Genomic DNA, 21384 nt, shown 5'->3' with positions numbered 1-21384 from the left:
CACTTCATCTATATTTTCAACATTTCCTCACCAATCCAACCATTCCAGTCCATTTTCGCGTACCTCCAACTAAGAAGCTCTCAGGCTAAATCCCCCTACGAACCCCTTTTCATAGACGACTCCAACAAACCTGTCTCCCGCTTTTGGTTCCAAAAGCACCTCAAATCCGTTCTTCAACAGTCAGGCATCCCAGCAAAAAACTACTCCAGCCACTCTTTCCGCATTGGGGCAGCAACCTCGGCAGCCCAAAAAGGCCTCTCTCAGCAGCAGATCCAAGCTCTTGGAAGATGGTCATCGGACGCCTTCCAAAGTTACATCAGAACCAACCAGTTCCACATCAAAAAAGCCCATCAAACCCTCATTGGTTAAAAAAAAAAAAAAAAAAAAAAAAAAACACCTTTCTCCATCCAGCGAGTATTGATCTCCCAGCGGATGCAACGTTAACCCTCCCAGGTGAAAATATGCTTTTCTTTCTCCATCCAGCGAGTATTGATCTCCCAGCGGATGCAACGTTAACCCTCCCAGGTGAAAATATGCTTTTTCTTTCTCCATCCAGCGAGTATTGATCTCCCAGCGGATGCAACGTTAACCCTCCCAGGTGAAAATATGCTTTTCTTTCTCCATCCAGCGAGTATTGATCTCCCAGCGGATGTAACGCTAACCCTCCCAGGTGAAAATATGCTTTTCTTTATCCATCGAGCGAGTATTGATCTCCCAGCGGATGTAACGTTAACCCTCCCAGGTGAAAATATGCTTTTCTTTCTCCATCCAACGAGTATTGATCTCCCAGCGGATGTAACGTTAACCCTCCCAGGTGAAAATATGCTTTTCTTTCTCCATCCAGCGAGTATTGATCTCCCAGCGGATGCAACGTTAACCCTCCCAGTTGAGTATTGCCGTGCATTCTAAACTATTTCATCCGCAGGCGGCCAACAGGGCCTGTTCACCCGATTCCACAAGCCGCTCCCGTTGGAGGCTCTATAGGCCATTTAGGCCGGTTGTTGAACCTCACCACTCCTCCCTCCGTCCATCAGTTAACAACGTCCATCAAGGCCCGGCGCTGCAAGCTGCCCCATCATCAGAGACAACATGGGCCCTCTTGGTTCAACAACCAGGCTTCTCGAAACGCCAGCTCACCAATCTTAAGGCTTTGGGGGGGCTATTTGGTCTAGCGGCTGTCCTTTGCTCTTTTGCATCTGGGGGAGTACTCTGGGTTCGGGCCAAAATTTCCAAGCTCGGAGCCCTCCCCCCGGACAGCACGCCAAATATGCATAACCCTTACTGTACTTAATTATATGTAAATGTGAACTCGTGAAATGATGTTTTATTAAACAAGGTTCGGGAGGAACAGGTGCAGATAATTAACCTAACTAGCTCAGGTGGAGAGCATTCAGTTAATCAATGCAATCAGGACAAGAGGTATAAATACAGCAGACTTACCTCTGTTCGTCTGACAGTTCATCAGCATCCCTCCTCCACCCCTTCTCCTCACTTCAGTTCTATCTACTTCTATCTCAACGAAGGGGGGGGGGAGTACTCTGGGTTCGGGCCAAAATTTCCAAGCTCGGAGCCCTCCCCCCGGACAGCACGCCAAATATGCATAACCCTTACTGTACTTAATTATATGTAAATGTGAACTCGTGAAACGGTACTGTTGTGCTTGGTACCTCAACGAAAGGGTCCCAAAAAAGTGGTACGGTACGGTTCGGAATTAGGGTACCATTCACAACTTTTGACAATGGAAACGTCAAAAATTGTGTACCGTACCGTACCGAACCGAACCGTACCGCTCAGTGGAAACGAGCCAGTAAACAGTGATCAGATTATATGCAGTCATTTAAAACAATTCTACTGTAGGAGTGGAATTTGGGGACCAATATTACAGTTTAAAAACTGGGATAAAAGTGTAATAGAAAGAACACAACAGCCATGTGCAGTGTTAATGATAAATATTTTGTCATGTGTTACATTTTCTAACATAAAGGGAAAAAAGTGGACTCTTCTTAAGGTTTATAGACAAACTAGTTATTCTCATTGGACTGAGCGATTTACACTTTTCTCTTTAACATTGTTTTTTAACATTGTTATCATAATGATTAAACTATAAAGCAGTATAGTTTCAAAAATGAAGATTCTCATTGTTTACTTACTCTGATGCCATTCAGGTGCACATGACTTTCTTTTTCAGAACACAAATGCATTTTTTGAATCTGCAGGAAATTCAAGCTCTGTATGCATATATAATGCAAGAAAATGGGTTCCACCATTGTGATTTATGCAAGAAACAAATCAATAATTAAAACATCCTCACCTTTAAACTAGTGCATCTGAACAGGGCTCTGATGCTGTTTGAAATTCGGTTTGAAACTCCCATGTGAAGTTCGTTGAAGTTCATATTGCAATCAAAGCATCACTTTCTTTTCACATGAACATGGTAACATATTTGTTACACAGCTTAATGAATTGAGTGCAAATTTTGTTTGTTTTGTTATAAGACATTATTTGATTTCTTTCCAAATGATTGCAGTCTTTTATTTTCATGGTATGCATCTACAGATTTCAAATTTCTTTCTAAACATATCTGTGTTCTGCTGAAGTTGTGCATCAGGGTAAATGATGCATCAGTTGTGCATCAGGGTAAATGAATAATGAGAATTTAATTGAACAAATGAACATTTTTTTTTAAAGGATTCGTGTTAAAGCAAGTGCTATTTTCCTTTTGCTTAACTTCCTGTTATAGGCTATTTATGATGGAATTCAGTTTGGGTCAGTTTTTCAGCCAATTTGTCAATGCCTTTTTTTTTTTTTTTTTTTGCCTGTGCTTTAATAAATAGAAAATTATGTACCATAATTTATTTCTTCTTTATTTTCCATCTACTGAATAATAGTTTGATATGTCTGTATAGCCTACATTTTATATATGCCACTAAAGATGTTAATTATGTATTGTTTATGTAATGTTTTATTTTTTATATTGTAGAATTATAGCTGTAACCATTGCTGCAAATATAAAATGGTATTGAAATGGTAGAATTACACTAAATTGTTGTGTTCTTTCTGTTAAAATTTTATCCCAATTTTGAAACTGTATTGGTCTCCAAATTCCACTCCTACATTAGAATAGTTTTAATGACTGCATATAATCTGATCAGTGTTTACTAATTTACTAATGCTCAGACAAACTCGATCTCTCTCGCGCGCATATTCGGTCTCTCTCGCGCAGGTTGGCTCGCTCTCGGACGAACTCGGTCTCTCGCGCGCAGGTTCGCTCGCTCTCGGACACACTCGGGGTGCTTCTCAATATGCCTCCTCGTCTCCCTACTCCTCCGTCCTTCATCCTATGACCCGGAAAACGATCGAGCTCAGCCATCTTGAAGGATATCTCAATTCTCTAATTGCACCGCGAGGAGGCAAGGATCGAGGAGTGAGGAGGCTTCCCGAGGAGTCATGAGCGACGATACACAGGTGCATCCTTTGCGGAAGTCTTTCTCATCGAGAAACGTGATGCACGTATAAATTCTCCTCCCCCTTCATATCTGTCACAATTATATTATTACACAATTATATATGCTTTACTTTTACAGTTTAAATAAACTTTATACCTCATATATTTCAATGGGGCATCTTGCTTTATTAATATTTATTATATTTTTTTAAAATAACCAAACTTTATTAACATATGGATAGGTCCCTGAAGTGCAGCTGATGACGCTTTGAAGTGAGTGCTAGTTCAAGTCTTTTTGCTCTAGGTCTCTCTAGTCTTTATTTTGGTTTTGTCTTTCGATTTTCGAAATTTCGATTTTATTTGATTTCTTCTTCTCTGCACTAGTAGATTCTCTGCAAGGTAGCAGTCTTGTAATATTTCTTTTTTCCAGTTATAGTGTAGTTCTTTATTTTGTTTCTCTAGTAATTTTTGCCTGCTTTATTTTGCTGTCCTCTCTTGTTGTTTTTCATGTTGTCTTGTGTCGTTGTGGTTCCTTGCCCTGCTCCCTGAGATTTCCTGCCTGCTGGTTCCTTCTTCCTGGCAGCTAGACCGGTTAAGAGTCTGTGTGGAGCAAGTATCAGATCTCTGCTTCATTTAGTGTGCCTTGCTCAGTCTTCACCACCATCTACTTGGCCCTGTCACGTCCTCAGCAGCTCTTCGAACTGTCTTCCACAGCTGGCTCTAGCAGTCACCCTCAGCTGTCCTGTCACTGTTTCCTGTCGGCCCTTCTGTTTGGAGTGTTCCTGCATCACCCTTTCTTGTGCTGTGCTTTGTTAATAAATACCCTCCCCCTCCCCCCAAATAAAATAATAATAATAATTATTTATTTATTTATTTATTTTGCGCCTTCAATCTTGTTTTACCCGTATCAAAACCTTTCCCATTAGAAGCGTTGGGAATAGGAATAGCATGATCCTGCAGTAGGCTAACAGCTGGCTGCAGGGTTTTTCTTTTTCTTCTGTATTTGTATTATTGTTTTCAGGAACTATATACTGTTATTTACATTTAATTGACACATTTTCCTAACCAACATAACCGCTGATAACATTCTTGACATTTTTACCTAATTTTATCATACGAACGGACCCGCTCTGTTTAAAATTCCGTTTTCTTAAAAAGAAAGACGTAGTTCAACGCGGAAGTATTTCTGTTTATGCATATCGTTTCATTCGCTGCTATACGTAACTAGAAGAATCACGGAGCGCAGTAAATGGCAAAACTAGTGTGTTTATGTTTGATTAATGAAAATAATTATAGCACATAGACCTACAAGTTGCATCAAGCACCATCATGAACAGGTCCTACTATTTCGTTCAAATAAGGTGAAAGGATAATATAAATTAAAAACTGAATTATTTCCGTGGGTCTGTTTGTGTCAGGTTTGAATCAGGTCTAGGGTCCTCACGCGGTACTGAATCCTCACAATAGCCTACTGTTGAAAGAATTGTCTGCATGAACTCGAGATGGCGCCACTTCATCTCACCAAGCATTCTGTTCACAGATTAACAGTCCTTGTGCATGTTGCATAAACTGCTTAGACTAGTCTTTAAAGTTAATCAAATAATTTTGTTTTCTTCAAGACTGCTCATAACTTGTTTAACTCAGTTACCTAAAAAGGTAGATTGGTATAATTTGACTAGGAAAAGTAAGACTGATTACCCCTTGGTTAACTGCTAGTTTGTCTAGTTCTTAAATAGTCTCAACATGGTGGCTAAGTTTATGCAATTGGTCCCTTAAGTAGTGAGCACTCGATAGCAGTGCAGTTAATATTAGCAAATGTTGATCTTTGATCAGTAGTAGCTAAAATTATTACTCTCCAGTTACTGGTCTAAGTGATACTCAAGATCAGTGTTTTCCATTCCTCTTCACCAACAGATTAAACATTTACACATTACAGCACCAACAGTAGCCTTCTACACATGTAGGATGTCCGAGTCATCCATTTCAGGCTTAATCAGGTTTGTTTGATTAGGAATAGGAAGAGAGAAATTCGTAGCTACTATTGGCGTTTGGGCTCAAGATGCTTTTGTGACTTTCATTCAACGCAGAGCAGCTGTTCCTATTGGCTGTTCCCATGTGACGTCATGATAAAGTTGCGTTTCTGTCGCGTCGCGTCTTGTGTGGAGTTGAAGGAGAGTCAGTGTTCATCACTCGATACTTTGAGCGCTTCTGTGAAAATATTTGAACAAAAGAGACGCTCATTTCAGCGGATCCCATGTGTTTGGACGGGTCGTAAAACTTTTGTTTAAAGGTGGTGAGTTTCATTTTTGTGAATCACTTTATATAAAATGCATTACAATTAGATTAAATATTACTATTCTGACTAAAACGGCACTAAATGTAATTAAATACTTTAAGATAAAATAGATCGGATTTAATCTTAGATGAATAGGAATTTTATGGTAATCTTGACATATTTTCAAGTGCCTTTAATGATCTTTGAAGTGATGATCACATACGTCTTAAATATTTATAATAAGATAATATTAACACAGTTATTTGTGTGTTTTAATATGTCTCGTTTGTTTGATGTGTTTATCTCAGACTTACATACACTGTATCACATCAGTCAGTGATGCTGCTAAAAGTCTTGTGTACTCTGAGAGAGATAGAGTGAGTGAAAGTGTGTGGCCCCTGCTGAGTGTGTCTGTGTCAGTGTTTTGTCCTTCTGTTCATGCTCATGTGACTCATGATGAGCCTCTGGATGAGCTGCTCTTCACATCTTCTCATTTAAACACACAGTTAAGGTGAAGTATCACAAATGACACCAGCGTACAGCCCCACGTCTGACAGAAGTGCTCTATGAAGTAGATTCTTCTTAAACTCAAGATGAGTAGCTGTATGCATTATATTTCTCAGAATACCATTGGTTCAGCTATTAATTGTGAGAGACCGTGCATGTGGAGGGATTGCTGATTCAATTAAAGGGTTCACCCAAAAATGAAAATTCTGTCATTAACTACTCATGTTGTTCCACACCGTAAGTCCTTCGTTCATCTTCGGAACATAAATTAAGATATTTTTGATAAAATCCGATGGCTCAGTGAGGCCTCCATTGACAGCAAGATAATTAACACATTTAAATACCCAGAAAAGTATTAAATACATATTTAAAACAGTTCATGTGACGAGAGTGGTTCAACCTTAATGTTATGAAGCAAAGAGAATACTTTTTTGTGCGCCAAAAAAAAAAAAAAAATACAACTTTATTTAACAATATCTAGTGATGGGCGATTTCAAAACACTGCTTTATGAAGCTTCGAAGCTTTACGAATCATTTGTTTCGAATCAGTGGTTCGGAGCGTGTATCAAACTGCCAAAGTCACGTGACCCATTAAAATTTTGAAATGTTTCGAAACACTTATGACGTAACAAAGCCTTGTTTACTGAAATCTTGTGACTTTAGCAGTGTGATACATGCTCCGAACCATTGTTTCGAAACAAAAGATTCATAAAGCTTTGAAGCGTCATGAAGCAGTGTTTTGAAATCGTCCATCACTACATATTGTTGAATAAAGTCATTATTTTGTTTTTTTGGTGCACAAAAAGTATTCTCGTCACTTCATAACATTAAGGTTGATCCACTGTAGTCACATGAACTGTTTTAAATATGTCTTTAGTTCCTGTCTGGGCATTTGAAAGTGTTAATTATCTTGTTGTCAATGGAGGCCTCACTGAGTCATCGGATTTTATCAAAAATATCTTAATTTGTGTTCCGAAGATGAACGAAGGTCTTACGAGTGTAGAACAACATGAGGGTGAGTAATTAATGACAGAATTTTCATTTTTTAGTGAACTAACCCTTTAATAGCTGCTTCTTGCTATGTTGACAGGGTCTTTTAAAGGTAGTGTATAGGCAGTGTTTTTCATACAACACTTTTTGTTATGGTTTAAACTTTTTACACATCCTGATAGCAATCAATAATAGAAGTGGTCTAAATATTTTAAAATGTACATATATCTTCTGTGGAAGTCTCAGGACCAAAAAAAGGTTCGTCCAATCAATTCTTTCAGTCCAAATACAATAATAATACGATGTCCTACCTGCCCGTAAACCTATGTATTTCCATACCTCTGCTCACCCTGCTCCTGCAGACATCACACACCATCATCAACACGTTTCGTAAGGCTATGCAGAGTTGTAGACACGCAGTCAGCGAGCAGCAAAAAAAACTAGTGGCGGCCTATTACAGTTCCTCCTGAACCAAAACAACGAGCTTATGCTGCATTCTATGCTTTTCACTATCAATGGAGAAATTAATCTGCAGCAGTCAGGTGGTACAAGCCAGAGCTCTGTAAGTTGTTTACGTTCATTATTATTGTGATGTTATCTGCTTTGAGACATGAGGTAATTTAACGGTGTCTCTCATCTCGTAACGCTTTGCAGACTCTGTTGTGTACGTTCATGTGTTTTGGAGGAGACGTGGCTTTGGAGATGCTCTGAAGGGAGGGTGGGATCTTATGCTTTCAAAGCTTGCTATTGCTAGCCCCTCCAAAATTGCTGCAAAATATTATGTATGTTACTGTGCTGTGATTCTGACTGTATGATTATCATATTACTTGTCTGTTTGTTAAAGCAAGCTCCATGCTCCATCTGCTTGCAATAAAAACAGCATTATTCCCATCATAATTACAGGGTTTTTCATAGACCAATGTTTCTGAGAGACAAAAATAAGTAGCTGAGAAAATTTCACATCCATCGGCTGCACAGCTGTACATGGATTGCTTTCTCCTTACACATGCTGTGAAACAGTAGACGATTCTCAGTTGATGAGAATCGTCTGAGAGTCTCGTGGAGATGCACAGTAATGCTTGAACACGTCACGTCACACTGAGGCACTGAGACATGCAGTTAATTTTGAGTCAAACTCTAGACTCAGTTTTATTTTCTGTTGTTTTTGTCATTTGCCATTGAAGTCTTGTTGTTACTAAGAAAAAGAATGAACATAAATGTGTTTGTTTCCTGCTGAAAGGGACAATCGTTTGGAGTTGAACTGAGACGTGTTGATTGACAAGCACACGTGTGTGTTTATTGGCCATTTTGAAAAAAAAAAAAAGGCTGTAACATCAGTGACATACAAAGATGAGCCCTCTATTCCAAAACCCCAATGCTATGATGACCTCAGTCTGCTTTCTGATGCATTTGAGCTTTTGTGCAATTCTTACACTTCACTAATCTTGTACATGAAAAATCTTTTAAGTGACATGATTCACTTTGTCCATTGAGATGTTTTCATCCAAAACCTAAACATTACCATGACATGTTAAAATCACTCTTACCATGATCTGTCTGAAAACTCGATTCTGATTGGCTAGAAGGTGTACGTTAAAACCATTGAATGCACATGTAACTCCAGTCAGTTTAATCATGGTTCTAAAGGAATGCGCTGCCTTCACTGTTGCCCACATATACAGACAGTAAAGAAGCAGTCATATTCACTTTTCCTTCCTTTCAAAGTGAGATCTACAGTAGACTGAAACTTCACCGTGTAATGTCTTAAAAAGTATTTAAAAAGAACACAAACTTTAAGGAAAGTGGAGTAGGTTATATATTTTACATTCATTATTATTTGTTATATGTTTAATTTATGTTGTTTTAAAAAACACTTGAGCATGATGTCATATCACAACCGTTGCAGTGTTTGAAGAATTTACTCGCACAGAAAAGCCTTGTTCACACTGTTGGTCCAAATCTGATTTTTGTGCATATACGATTAGAATACTATTGTATTTAACAAGTGTGAACAGCAAAAAATCACATGAAATGTAATTTTTACAAATCCATTTTATGTTACATTAAAATGTGGTTTGAAATCCTTTTCAAATCACATTTCTGGAAATCTGTTTCAGTCTAACTACTCTGAATGAATTTCACATAGCTTCCTATGTTACTTTCTCACGTCAAGTAAAATGTAAAATGGCAGTTGTCCTAGGAAACAAGGTCAAGTCAAGTCAAGTCACCTTTATTTATATAGCGCTTTTTACAATGCAGATTGTGTCAAAGCAGCTTTACAGTGATAACTGGTATATAATTTTGGCTGCACAGCAGCTCTTAAAGAAAATTGTGTCAATGCAGGCAGATCAAAGCACTGTTGAATATCAAATGTCAAGTGTCCCCAACTAAGCAAGCCAAAGGCGGCAAGGAACTCAAACTCCAACAGGTGACTTCAGGTGGCAAACAGGTGTTAAAATGGAGAAAAAAACCTTGGAAGAAACCAGGCTTAGTCGGGGCCAGTTCTCCTCTGGTGAACAGTGCTTTGTTACGATTCAGGTAGCTATCATAAGTCCGATGGGATCGCAACATTCAAAGTATTTATTCCGGTTCCATCCAGTTGAGGATTGTATTCATTACGCTGGTATGGATGGTTTGTTGAGGAACTGTGCCACTGGCTGTCGAGGTTGTCAGCAAGGTTGTGTTGTTGTGAAGTGCAGGTAGAGAGGAAAATTGCAATTTACTGCTAGTCAGCACACCTCTTTCAATTTTCTTTCTTTCTTTTTCTTTTTTTTTTTTTTTTCTTAGATTTTTGCCTTTATTGTGATAGGATAGTATAGAGTGGACAGGAAGGGAGGTGGGAGAGAGAGCGGGTGGACGGGATCGGGAAAGGCCCACGAGCCAGGACACAAACTTGGGTCGCCCGAAGAACAACAGCGCTATATGTCGGAACGCTGCCCACGAGGCTATCGGCGCGGCATAACTCTTCAAGTACTTCTTCTAAAGAGAGCCGGTTATCCTTTCTAGAAATGTTATGGTATTGCCTTACATATTCTTAGTCTTCATCCATAAACCAGATACAAAGCTTCATACATAGACGTGTCCACATTAAAATTTCAAATAAACTATTCAGATATATCACACTCCATTCCACCAGATTTCAGAATGTATGTCAGTTATATCCTCTTCCCCCGCACAGATGAAAAGTGTAATGTTATATTTCTCCCTCGAGTGTTTGAGGGCTCTTTAAGTGGCACTAGACATGTATGAATCTGGTAGACACAACACTCATTTCCTGCCCCGTATGCCCCCACTTCACCCGCTTCACCCCACATGTCTGCAGGGCTTAATGGGCAAAGCTGATCACATGATCGACGGAACATTTGCTTAAAGGATCAAACTCACTTCACAGCAGCAACACCTGTGTACATTGAAATATACAGAATTAATTCTTGAATGCGCAGCTGCAGAAGACTGAAACAGACGCAGTGTGATTTCTGTTGTCACTGCGCTGCTCTTAACATCTGTTTCCATCTACTGTGCTAGAGACAGTTTAGAGACTACACACTTTGCATGTAGTCCTTCATGATCCCCTGAGTAGTGCTGCTCTCTCAATACCTCTTTGACCTCTCAATTAGCTCACTGACCATGCACTCCGACTAGACTGTTGCAGGGTTTTTGCTATTTTTCTTGATGGGATTGTGGGGTCACATTATCAGCAGGCTGGTTATGCTCATCAACAGTTTTCATCAAAAGTTTTGAATTTACTTAGTGAGCCCTTTGTCTTTCACATATACACAAATACACATTTTTTTGTATTTACCATGTAATCCACAAATGCATGCCAAACTGACTGCCTAAGCATGGTAAAGTATTAGTTTTGTGAATTGGTTGTGTACTCTGTTTCAAAAATGAACACAAATGTGCTTTTTGATTTTTGATTTCGATTCTACAAACTCTCCCATAATACAAATATATTTGAGTCCTTGGAGACCTTAATCCACATCACTGGAGAAAACCTCCTTTATATTGTAATACCATATGAATACATTTGCAATCTACGCTACTGAATTTGGGGGCAAAAGTCTTCATGGAAGTCTGGACAAGACTTTGTGTAATGTCATTTATTTTTCATGTTTGTTTATGCAGGGATAATTAGGTAATTACTTTACAAGTGACTTTTTATTTAACTCTTGAAACTCTTGAAAAAGCATTTTTTTAAATAACAATTATTAAATTATAAAGCACAGACTGAGAATTTAATTATGGACTATAATACACTAACATTTATACACTAAGGTGTGTCTGGAGCTGCCAATTATAATCAAAGTACATTTCATATTGGGTTAATTGTACATTCAGATACACTGAATGCGATTATAACAGAGTTTGTGAATGATTAATTGTGAATGAAAGCTGTGACCGCTGAGTGCATGAAGTGTCCAACATTCCACACGTTGTTCACTTAATTAAGTTCAGTTAATTAAGTGCCTCATCCAGGTGTTTGAAGTGCACTTTTTATTTTTGGAATTTTTAGTGTGAACATACTACCACTCATGCTATTTATACTACCAAAAAAAAAAAAGGGAAAATAAAAGCCTGCATATGTGACTTCAAAATCTAAGTGGTATGTGGTGGTGGGTCACTGGTAGGACTCTTGCTTTTGACACAAGCAGTCCTGATTAAAAAAAAAAACAGGACTCAGTATGTGTATGCAAATAATTGTTTTATGCTAACTGGATCAGAGAGTGAGCCTCAGAGCAAGGTGGAATGACTTCATAGATTCTATGGCTTAATGGCATGACTGGACAGAGTTTGGGTTAGACAGTGTTCAAGGCTGTAGGAATCCCCCCCACAGGCGCCTGCAGTGTACAGCCGTCTCGGACCACAGCAACACTTCTGTTTATGCACTGCCACAGTTGTTGAGAGCTTTGTGAGTGCAGCTGTGTTGCATTAGCTCAGTGAAACTGATGTTTGCCAGCGCTGGTACTCCCATTAGCCTCCTGCAAACACACCATCAATGAGCACTGCTCTCAGAGAGCACTACTTATAGGTCAGCATACACCCCCATTACAGATAAAACACACAAAGTCCTGCTGTGCAGCCAGATTCTTAATATACAATAGTGACACTAAATCAGCACAAACATTTGAATGCTCACAAAATACATTGACAACATGAACCTTCTATGACTACTGCGGGTCTTTGCTCCCCATGCATCACCCTTATGGTCATCTTAGAGAGATTGATGTGTAGCTTGTAGCTGGAATGAACTGCTGCCTGTTATTCCTGTGAAACTCTAGAGATGGACCCTGAGCTGGATCTGATTCATCAGCTAGGGGTCTAAACTTAAAAACAGTTGAGAGCCCTCTACAGAATGAGAAATGTCCTTTCAGACCCAGATTCTGGCTGCCCTTTAATATAGTGAAGTACAGTGCAGTGTCAGTGGTGGTCTGAAGGATTTTCCACACTTTCTCTAGTGTTTCCCCTGCTGTTTCAATCTCAGTGACAGAGTCTCTAACAGACAGTGTCTTTTTTCTGTGCTGTTCTTCCAGGACTTCAGTTAATCTGGACTCCTCACTGATAGTCATCTGTCTTAAGCAAACTCCATTATTGGCCATCATTAAGTTCCTGGCATACATTCTAAAGTTTGGATTTTTTTTTTTTTAAATGTTTTTGAAGGAAGTCTCTTCTGCTCACCAAGGCTGCATTAACTTGATCAAAAATACAGTAAAACATAAATATTGTGAAATATTATTACACTTTAAATAACTATTTTATGTTTGAATATATTTTAAAATGTAAATTATTCCTGTGATCAAAGCTGAATTTTCAGCATCATTACTCCAGCCTTCAGTTTCACATGATCCTTCAGAAATCATTCTAATTTGCTGATTTTCTGCAATTATTATTGATCAGTTATTATTAGTGCTTAATTATTATGAATGGTTCTTATTATCAATATGAAAACAGTTTTTGCTGCTTAATATTTGTGGTTTATATTGTGGAAACCCTGATAGGTTTTTATTTCAGTTCAGTGAACAAAATTGCAATGAAAAGTTTAACGAACAGCATTTTTAAAAATGGAAATCATTTGTGACATTATAATGTCTTTACTGTCACTTTTGATCAATTTAATGCATCCTTGCTGAATTTGAGTATTATTTTCTTTCAGTTTGCACAAAAATATGAAGCAGCACTGTTCCCTTTCGTGGGAACATCGACGCTACGTCCAATGACGCAATGGGAACCCTCTGCATTTTGTGTTCGTGAAGCACCTCTGTATCCAACCAATGAGAAGACGTGACGTCAGAGGCGGGTGACGTCACGGACCAGGAAACTATAAAGCATACCCGGAACAAAGAACGCTAGCTTCTGTTGTCTTCAGCAAGCGCTATCTGTATCTTGTCTGTCTTATTTATTGTTGTCTGTCCAATTTATATTACACAGTGATCTCTTTGTCTGAGGACAAGAGCTTCCAAAGCACAACATAAAAAGACATATATATATATTATGGCGGAAAGAAAGCAGCAGTTTACGAAGTGTGTTCATCCCTGTCCTCGCTTCATCACGGACGGGGATACACACGAGATGTGTGTCAGATGCCTGGGAGTTGAGCACGCACAGGCAGCTCTCGAGGGAGCTGTCTGTGTGCACTGCGAAAGGCTCACTCTCAGAGTGCTGCGTTCACGCCGGGCGCTCTTCGAGGAGGGCGCCGTGGCGAGTGTTCCCCGCGGGTCCGGTCCCGCCGCTGCTGAGGCTCGGCGCGGTCTGCACTCGTGGGGTTCACAAATGGATCTGGCAGAGGGGGGAGAGACGGGCCCAGCCTTATCGCTCCCCTTACCTGCCGGACCCAGTGTCTCTCCTCTGGCGGTGGAAGCACGCGCTGCGGTTTCTTCCCCCCGGAGGGAGACACAGACACTCAATATATCTTCCTCCGAGGAGGTTGATGTGGAGGGTGTCGAAGGGGATGAGGAACCGCCATCCTCATCCCCACCTTATGAGGAGCTGCTGGAAGTAGTGACCAGGGCAGTTGAAAAGCTAAATATTGACTGGCCCGCGGAAAAACATGAAAATAGACCCAAAAGCAAGTTGGATGAAAGATTCCTTCCCGCACGGTCACTACCCCAGCGTCGGGGTCTGCCGTTCTTCCCCGACCTCCACACTGAGGTGTCGAGGTCGTGGAGAAGACCTGTCCAATATCGTGTTTTCAGCCCCCAAACGTCTTTATATAGCAACATCACGGGGCTGAAGCACCACGGCTATGGGGCCATGCCTCGGGTAGAGGAGACGCTTGCGAGCTATCTCTCGCCCGAGTCTGCATCGTCCCTCAGGACCCCGACATTGCCCACCAAGCCCTTAAAAATAACATCTAATTTGGTGGGCAAGGCTTATTCGGCAGCGGGTCAGGCGGCGGCGTGCCTGCATACAATGTCAATCTTGCAGGCATACCAAGCTGATCTGCTGGGGGAGATAGATGAGAGTGGGGAAGCGACATTCGATGCAATCCAAGAGATCCGTAAGGCGACAGATCTAGCTCTCCGGGCCACCAAGGAGACGGCCAAATCAATAGGCCGTTCTATGGCAGCCCTGGTGGCCACGGAGAGGCACTTATGGCTCAATTTATCAGACATCAAGGATAAAGATAAGAATGTCTTGATGGATGCGCCGCTGTCTCCTGCTGGCCTGTTCGGCGACGCAGTTACAACTGTCGTCGACAGGTTTCAGGAGACACGCAAGCAGTCAGCGGCCTTCCAGAAAATTCTTCCCCGCCGCTCTCACCCCCCGAGGCTGCTGGGCGGGAGCAGCCTCGGCCGACAGCCAGCTCCTCAGCGCACAGAGCGCAACAGAAGGCCAGTGTCGCCTCCCGTGCTCCCCCACAAAAATCATGGGGACCGGGCCGGGCGACACAGGCGAAGCCTTCCGGAGGTAGGACGGATCTGAGGACCGTCATTATCTCCCGGAAGGCTTCAAAAAAGAGGTCCTGACATTATTAGTGCAGGATCTCTCGAGGGCAGCCCTCTCCGAGAGGATTCGGATATCGGGTCCTCCTCGGTGCCCTCAGGGGACCGTCTTGCCAACCCTGCCACCCAGTGTGCGTCAGGGCGCAGCGGTCTCCACCGATCCTCCGAGGAGGGTCGGTTGGCGCTTGATTCGTCTGTCTGCCGGTGCACCGCGTCAGATGGACGAGCCAAGTGCTCAAAAAACACCAGAGACCAGTCTCGAGAGACTGGTTCCCTTAGTAGAATATGTGGAAGAATGGAAACGTCTCCCAAACATTTCGAAGTGGGTACTGCTCATAATAGAACAGGGTTACAAAATTCAGTTCGGTTCTACACCGCCCAGGTTCAATGGGGTGCTTCCCACAGTGGTAACCCCAGAGCAGTCTCTGGTGATGGAACAAGAGGTTACGACGCTTTTGCAAAAAGGAGCTATAGAAAGGGTTCCTCCTCCCAGCAAAATGTCGGGCTTTTACAGCCGCTACTTCATTGTTCCAAAGAAGGATGGAAGGTTGCGTCCGATCATAGATTTACGTGTGTTAAATCGTGCTGTAAAGAAGTTGAAGTTCAAAATGCTTACACTCAAACAGATCATTCCCCAGATCAGGTCCGAGGACTGGTTTGTGGCGATAGATCTGAAAGACGCATACTTTCATGTATCCATCCATCCTTCTCACAGGAAGTTCCTCAGGTTTGCTTTCGGGGGCGAAGCTTACCAATACAGGGTTCTTCCTTTCGGCCTATCGCTATCACCCCGCACGTTCACGAAGTGCGTGGATGCAGCTCTGGCTCCGCTGAGACTCCAGGGCATCCGCGTGCTGAACTATATCGACGACTGGTTGATACTAGCTCAAACAGAACAGTTGGCAGTTCAACATCGAGATGTTGTTCTGTCGCACATGAAAAGGCTTGGGCTGAGGCTCAACGCCAAAAAGAGTGTGCTGGTCCCGAGTCAGGTTGCAAACTATTTAGGAGTAATCTGGGATTCCACCACGATGCAGGCGCAACTGTCCCCTGCTCGTGTGAATTCCATTCTCGGGGCCGTGAATGGGGTGAAGCTAGGCCAGTCACTCACTGTAAAACAGTTTCAGAGACTGTTGGGTCTGATGGCAGCTGCGTCCAACGTCATTACTTTTGGCCTCCTGCACATGAGACCCTTACAGTGGTGGCTCAGGACCAAGGGGTTTTCTCCGAGGGGAAATCCTTTTCGCATGATCAAAGTCACGCGGCGATGCCTTCGTGCTCTGGTCATGTGGAAAAAGCCTTGGTTCCTGTCCCAGGGACCCGTGCTGGGGACTTCTCGTCGTCGTGTAATGCTTACGACAGATGCTTCTCTAACGGGCTGGGGGGCGATCATGAGTGGTCGCTCAGCTCAGGGTCTTTGGGAGGACCATCAGCTCTCCTGGCACATAAATCGGCTGGAGATGATGGCGGTGTTTCTAGCTCTGAGACACTTCCTCCCAGACCTGAGGGATCACCATGTGTTGGTCCGCACGGACAACACTACGGTGGTCTCTTACATCAACCATCAGGGGGGCATGCGGTCTCGCATATTATCAAAGTTGGCCAGCCGCATCCTCCTCTGGTCCCACGGAAAGCTCCTCTCTCTGAGAGCTGCTTATATTCCCGGGTGGTTGAATGTGGGGGCGGACGCTCTGTCGAGGCAGAGAGCGAGTCCGGGGGAATGGAAACTCCACACCGAGGTGGTGGAACTAATATGGAAAACATTCGGTCGAGCTCAAGTCGATCTATTTGCCACAGAGGAGTCATCTCAGTGCCCTCTGTGGTATTCCCTGCAGCACCCAGCACCTCTAGGGCTGGATGCTATGCTACAGACGTGGCCGAGGCTGCGCCTGTATGCATTTCCCCCGATCTCACTGCTCCCCGGAGTTCTGGAGAAGGTTCGCCAGGAGAGGGTCGACCTAATACTGGTGGCCCCTTTCTGGCCGACCAGAATATGGTTCTCGGACATAATGTCTCTTCTTCACGGCTCGCCTCTGGAGCTTCCTCTCAGACAGGACCTCCTGTCGCAAGAGGGCGGTACGATTCTCCATCCCCACCCAGAAACATGGAAACTGTGGGCCTGGCCTCTGAGGGGGCAAGGCTCATAGAATCTGGTCTCCCAGCCGAGGTTGTGGAGACCATTCTTCACTCCAGAGCTCCCTCCACAAGGAAGCTGTATTCATATAAATGGAAACTGTTTGCCGCATGGTGTGGCCAACATAATTTGGATCCTGTCCAGTCTCCAATCAGCTATGTGCTGCAGTTCCTTCAAGAGAAGTTTTCCGAAGGTTTAACCCCTTCAACACTAAAGGTGTACATCGCAGCCATTTCGGCTTATCACAGTCCTGTAGGGGGTTCCTCGGTGGGTCGAGACCCCCTAGTCATGCGCTTCCTTCGTGGCACGCTCAGGTTGAGGCCTGCGGCGCGCACAAAAACTCCGACCTGGGATCTGACTATTGTGCTCCAGGGGCTAGCTGAGGCTCCCTTCGAGCCAATAGAAGAAGTATCAGACAAATTCCTGACACTAAAAACTATCCTTCTGTTGGCAATTTCATCCCTAAAAAGGATTGGGGATTTACAAGCGCTGTCAGTCGCTCCATCATGTTTAGAATTTGCGCCTGGTATGATTAAGGCTTTCTTACACACCAGACCGGGTTATGTCCCAAAGGTGTCGTCGAGGGTCCCAGGTCCCATTATACTCGAGGCGTTCTGCCCGCCTCCCTTTACGAACATGGATCAGGAAAAGAAGAATCTGCTTTGCCCTGTGAGGGCATTGGATGCTTACGTCCACAGAGCTGCCCTGTGGAGAAAAACAGATCAGTTATTCGTATGTTATGGGTCCCCTAAGAGAGGGGGCCCAGCATCTAAGCAGAGGATGAGCAAGTGGGTGGTCGAGGCCATCTCACTTGCATACGAAGCAATGGGACACCCATGTCCCTTGACTATTCGAGCTCATTCTACTAGAGGTATGGCTGCTTCCAAGGCTTTTTTGTCAGGAGTTTCCTTAGACAATATTTGTGGTGCGGCTGGATGGTCATCCCAGCACACCTTCATCAGATTTTACAATCTTAACTTGAATGTCACTCCAGGTGCTACAGTTTTACAAGATAACAGCCAGGCACTTGGTGACACGGCGTAGTTGGGACAGCGTTCCCATTGCGTCATTGGACGTAGCGTCGATGTTCCCACGAAAGGGAACGTCTCGGGTTACGAGTGTAACCCTTGTTCCCTGAGTAAGGGAACGAGACGCTACGTCGCGTTGCCGTACCTCCTTCATGCCTGGAGCGCTCGTGCTTCAGACAATATTCAGAAGCTAGCGTTCTTTGTTCCGGGTATGCTTTATAGTTTCCTGGTCCGTGACGTCACCCGCCTCTGACGTCACGTCTTCTCATTGGTTGGATACAGAGGTGCTTCACGAACACAAAATGCAGAGGGTTCCCATTGCGTCATTGGACGTAGCGTCTCGTTCCCTTACTCAGGGAACAAGGGTTACACTCGTAACCCGAGACGTTTTCATCATTGATAATAATCATCAATCATCAATGATTTCTGAAGTATCATGTGAAACTGAAGACTGGAGTAATGATGCTGAAATTCAGCTTTGATCACAGGAATAAATTACATTTTACAATATATTCACATAGAAAACTATGGAAGCTTGTTTCCGCCACTGAATAAAAAACAAAAAAGGTAATTGCAACTTTTTATCTCACAATTCTGACTTTTTTTCTCACGGTTGCGAGTTATAAAGTCAGAATTGTGGTATAGTCAGTCAGTTTTTTTCTTCAGAACTGGACTTTATTATTCACAATTGCAAGTTTATATCTCACAATTCTGAGAAAAGAATTGACAGGTGAAGTGAATAACACTGATTATCTCCTCATCACAGCACCTATTAGTGGGTGGGATATACTAGGCAGCAAGTGAACATTTTGGGTGTGTCTCAATCAGCTCCCTAGCTCCCGAGCTCTTGAATCAATATATTGTGTACACAAATTTGGGCACTGGTAAGGACAGTACAGTTCACTACACATGGAACTGTAACGATGACTCAACAGAGTTAGGATCCATTTGCAGCTTTATGGAAAGAAAACTCGTTGTATACACAGGCAGGGGTCAATCACCGGCGTCAGATACAGACAGGGCTGAGCTGAGACGTAGTCGTTAAACAGGCAATAGGTCAGGGCGGGCGGCAAACAGTAAATACACAATCCAGGCTAACAGAACACAAAGGTCAGGACAGGCGGCAATGTATCAAGAACAGGGTAAACAGTCCAGGGTCATACACAGGAAAACCATACACAGGAAATAAACGCTCAGAGTTTTTAGCAGTAGCAAAACAAAACTTCGCAGTGAGTGTGTGAGTGCCTGCTGGTTAAATAGTCCACGGGATTGGCTACAGTTGTGCGTGTAATCAGCGTCAGGTACGGGATCATGGGAAATGGAGTCCGGTGGGGAAATCAGTACTCCGGTGATGGGGACCTCTGGCGGCGATCGGAGGGAGCCACAGAGGCTTGATTTGTGACAGAGCCCCCACCCTGTGAGCGGCTCCTGACGCGAGGAGGAAATCGACACCGGGGCCTTCCACGAGGTCGAGGGGCCGGTTTGTCCGGATGAGTCCGATGAAAGTCAGTAGTGAGTGAAGAGTCTAGGATATCATCCGAATTGACCCATGACCGTTCCTCCGGGCCGAACCCCTCCCAGTCCACAAGGTATTGTAAGGTTCTGCCCTGGCGTCTGGGGTCTAGCAGTTTGTGCACACAATAGGCCTCCTCGCCTTCCACAATGATGGGTGGAGGTCTCTGGTCACCAGCCCCCTCTAGGTTCTCCTCTCCTCTCGGGCCACCAGCAGGCTTAAGCAGGGAGACATGAAAAGTGGGTGAGATACAGTAACTGGATGGCAGGGATAAACAAAAGGAGACAGGTGTAATTTGCCTTATTATTTTGAAAGGACCCACATACCTGGGGCTGAGTTTCCTGCATGGCAACCGAAGATGAAGATCCCGTGTGGAAAGCCAGACCCACTGCCCTGGGCGGTAGCTGGGTGAGGGCAGCGTGAGTGGTCCGCTTGTTCCTTTAACCATCTGACTGCCCTTTGCAGGTGGACATGCACTTCATTCCACACATCCTCGCTGCGTTGTAGCCAGTTATCTACTGCTGGGAGTTCAGTGGGTTCGCCTGACCAGGGGAAGAGAGGAGGTTGATAGCCGAATAAACATTGGAACAGCGTCAGTCCAGTGGCAGGTTTTCGAATGGAATTTTGAGTGTACTCAGCCCAGAGTAGGAATCAACTCCAATCTGCTTGGTTGCGGTGGCAGTATGACCTGAGGAACCGAGTGAGTTCTTGGTTAAGGCGTTCCGCCTGGCCATTGGACTGAGGATGGTAGCCGGAGGTTAGGCTGATGTTAACATTGAGCTTCTGAAAGAATGCTGACCAGATGCGAGAAGTGAACTGGGGTCCCCGGTTGGACACAATGTCCTCAGGAAGGCCATAGAAGCGGAACACCCAATTGCATAAATGTTCCGCAGTTTCCAGGGCTGATGGTAATCTTGGCAAAGGGATGAAACGGCAGGCCTTGGAGAACCGGTTGATCACGGAGAGTATGGTGGTGTAACCCTGGGAGCTATGGAGATCAGTAACAAAGTCAACGGCTATGTGGGACCATGGCCGCTGGGGAATGGGTAGTGGCTGGAGGAGACCGGCAGGTACCTGTCGGGTGGTTTTGGACATTTGGCAGTTATCACAGTTCTGGATGAAAGTAATGGTATCAGAATGCAAAGATGGCCACCAAAATTTGTTATTGAGAAGCTGTACTGTAGTGTTGATACCAGGGTGTCCTGAGCTGGGTGTGTTGTGTACTAACTTGAGTACCTTGTCACGAAGGCTGGCCAGAACGTAAGTCAGATTCTGGGGACAGTGTGGGGGTGATGGATCGGAAACCTGGGCCTCAGTGATCTTGGTCATGATATCCCATTGGACTGGGGCTATAATGAGTGTTGGGGAAATAATGGGTTCGTTCGAAAGGGGGTCAGTGGAGGTTTCAAACTGTCTGGACAGTGCATCCGCCTTAACGTTCTTGGAACCGGGTCGATAGGTGACGGTGAACTTGAAACGTGTGAAGAATAATGACCACCTAGCCTGTCTTGGGTTGAGTCATTTCGCTGAGCGCAGATATTCCAGATTG

The 21384-nt window shown here is 43.6% G+C and overlaps 1 protein-coding gene across 3 annotated transcripts in view; it reads left to right on the top strand.

Moving 5' to 3' along the window:
- The first annotated feature begins 3417 nt into the window (after positions 1-3417).
- Positions 3418-21384, top strand: part of megf10 (multiple EGF-like-domains 10) — a 107720-nt gene continuing 89753 nt past the window's right edge. The window contains exon 1 of one of the 3 annotated variants that reach the window (XM_048170519.1): positions 3418-3465. In XM_048170519.1, the coding sequence (XP_048026476.1) occupies positions 3448-3465 (18 nt within the window). In that variant the 5' untranslated portion in view covers positions 3418-3447. Of the gene's footprint in view, positions 3466-5498; positions 5739-21384 lie in introns of those variants that run through there. The other 2 variants (XM_048170535.1, XM_048170525.1) reach the window with 2 other exon arrangements.

Source organism: Megalobrama amblycephala, linkage group LG2, assembly GCF_018812025.1.
Source record: "Megalobrama amblycephala isolate DHTTF-2021 linkage group LG2, ASM1881202v1, whole genome shotgun sequence".
NCBI classification, from domain to species: Eukaryota; Metazoa; Chordata; class Actinopteri; order Cypriniformes; family Xenocyprididae; genus Megalobrama; species Megalobrama amblycephala.
Note: the sequence above shows the minus strand (reverse complement) of the source record. Positions and strands in the feature narration are given on the sequence as shown.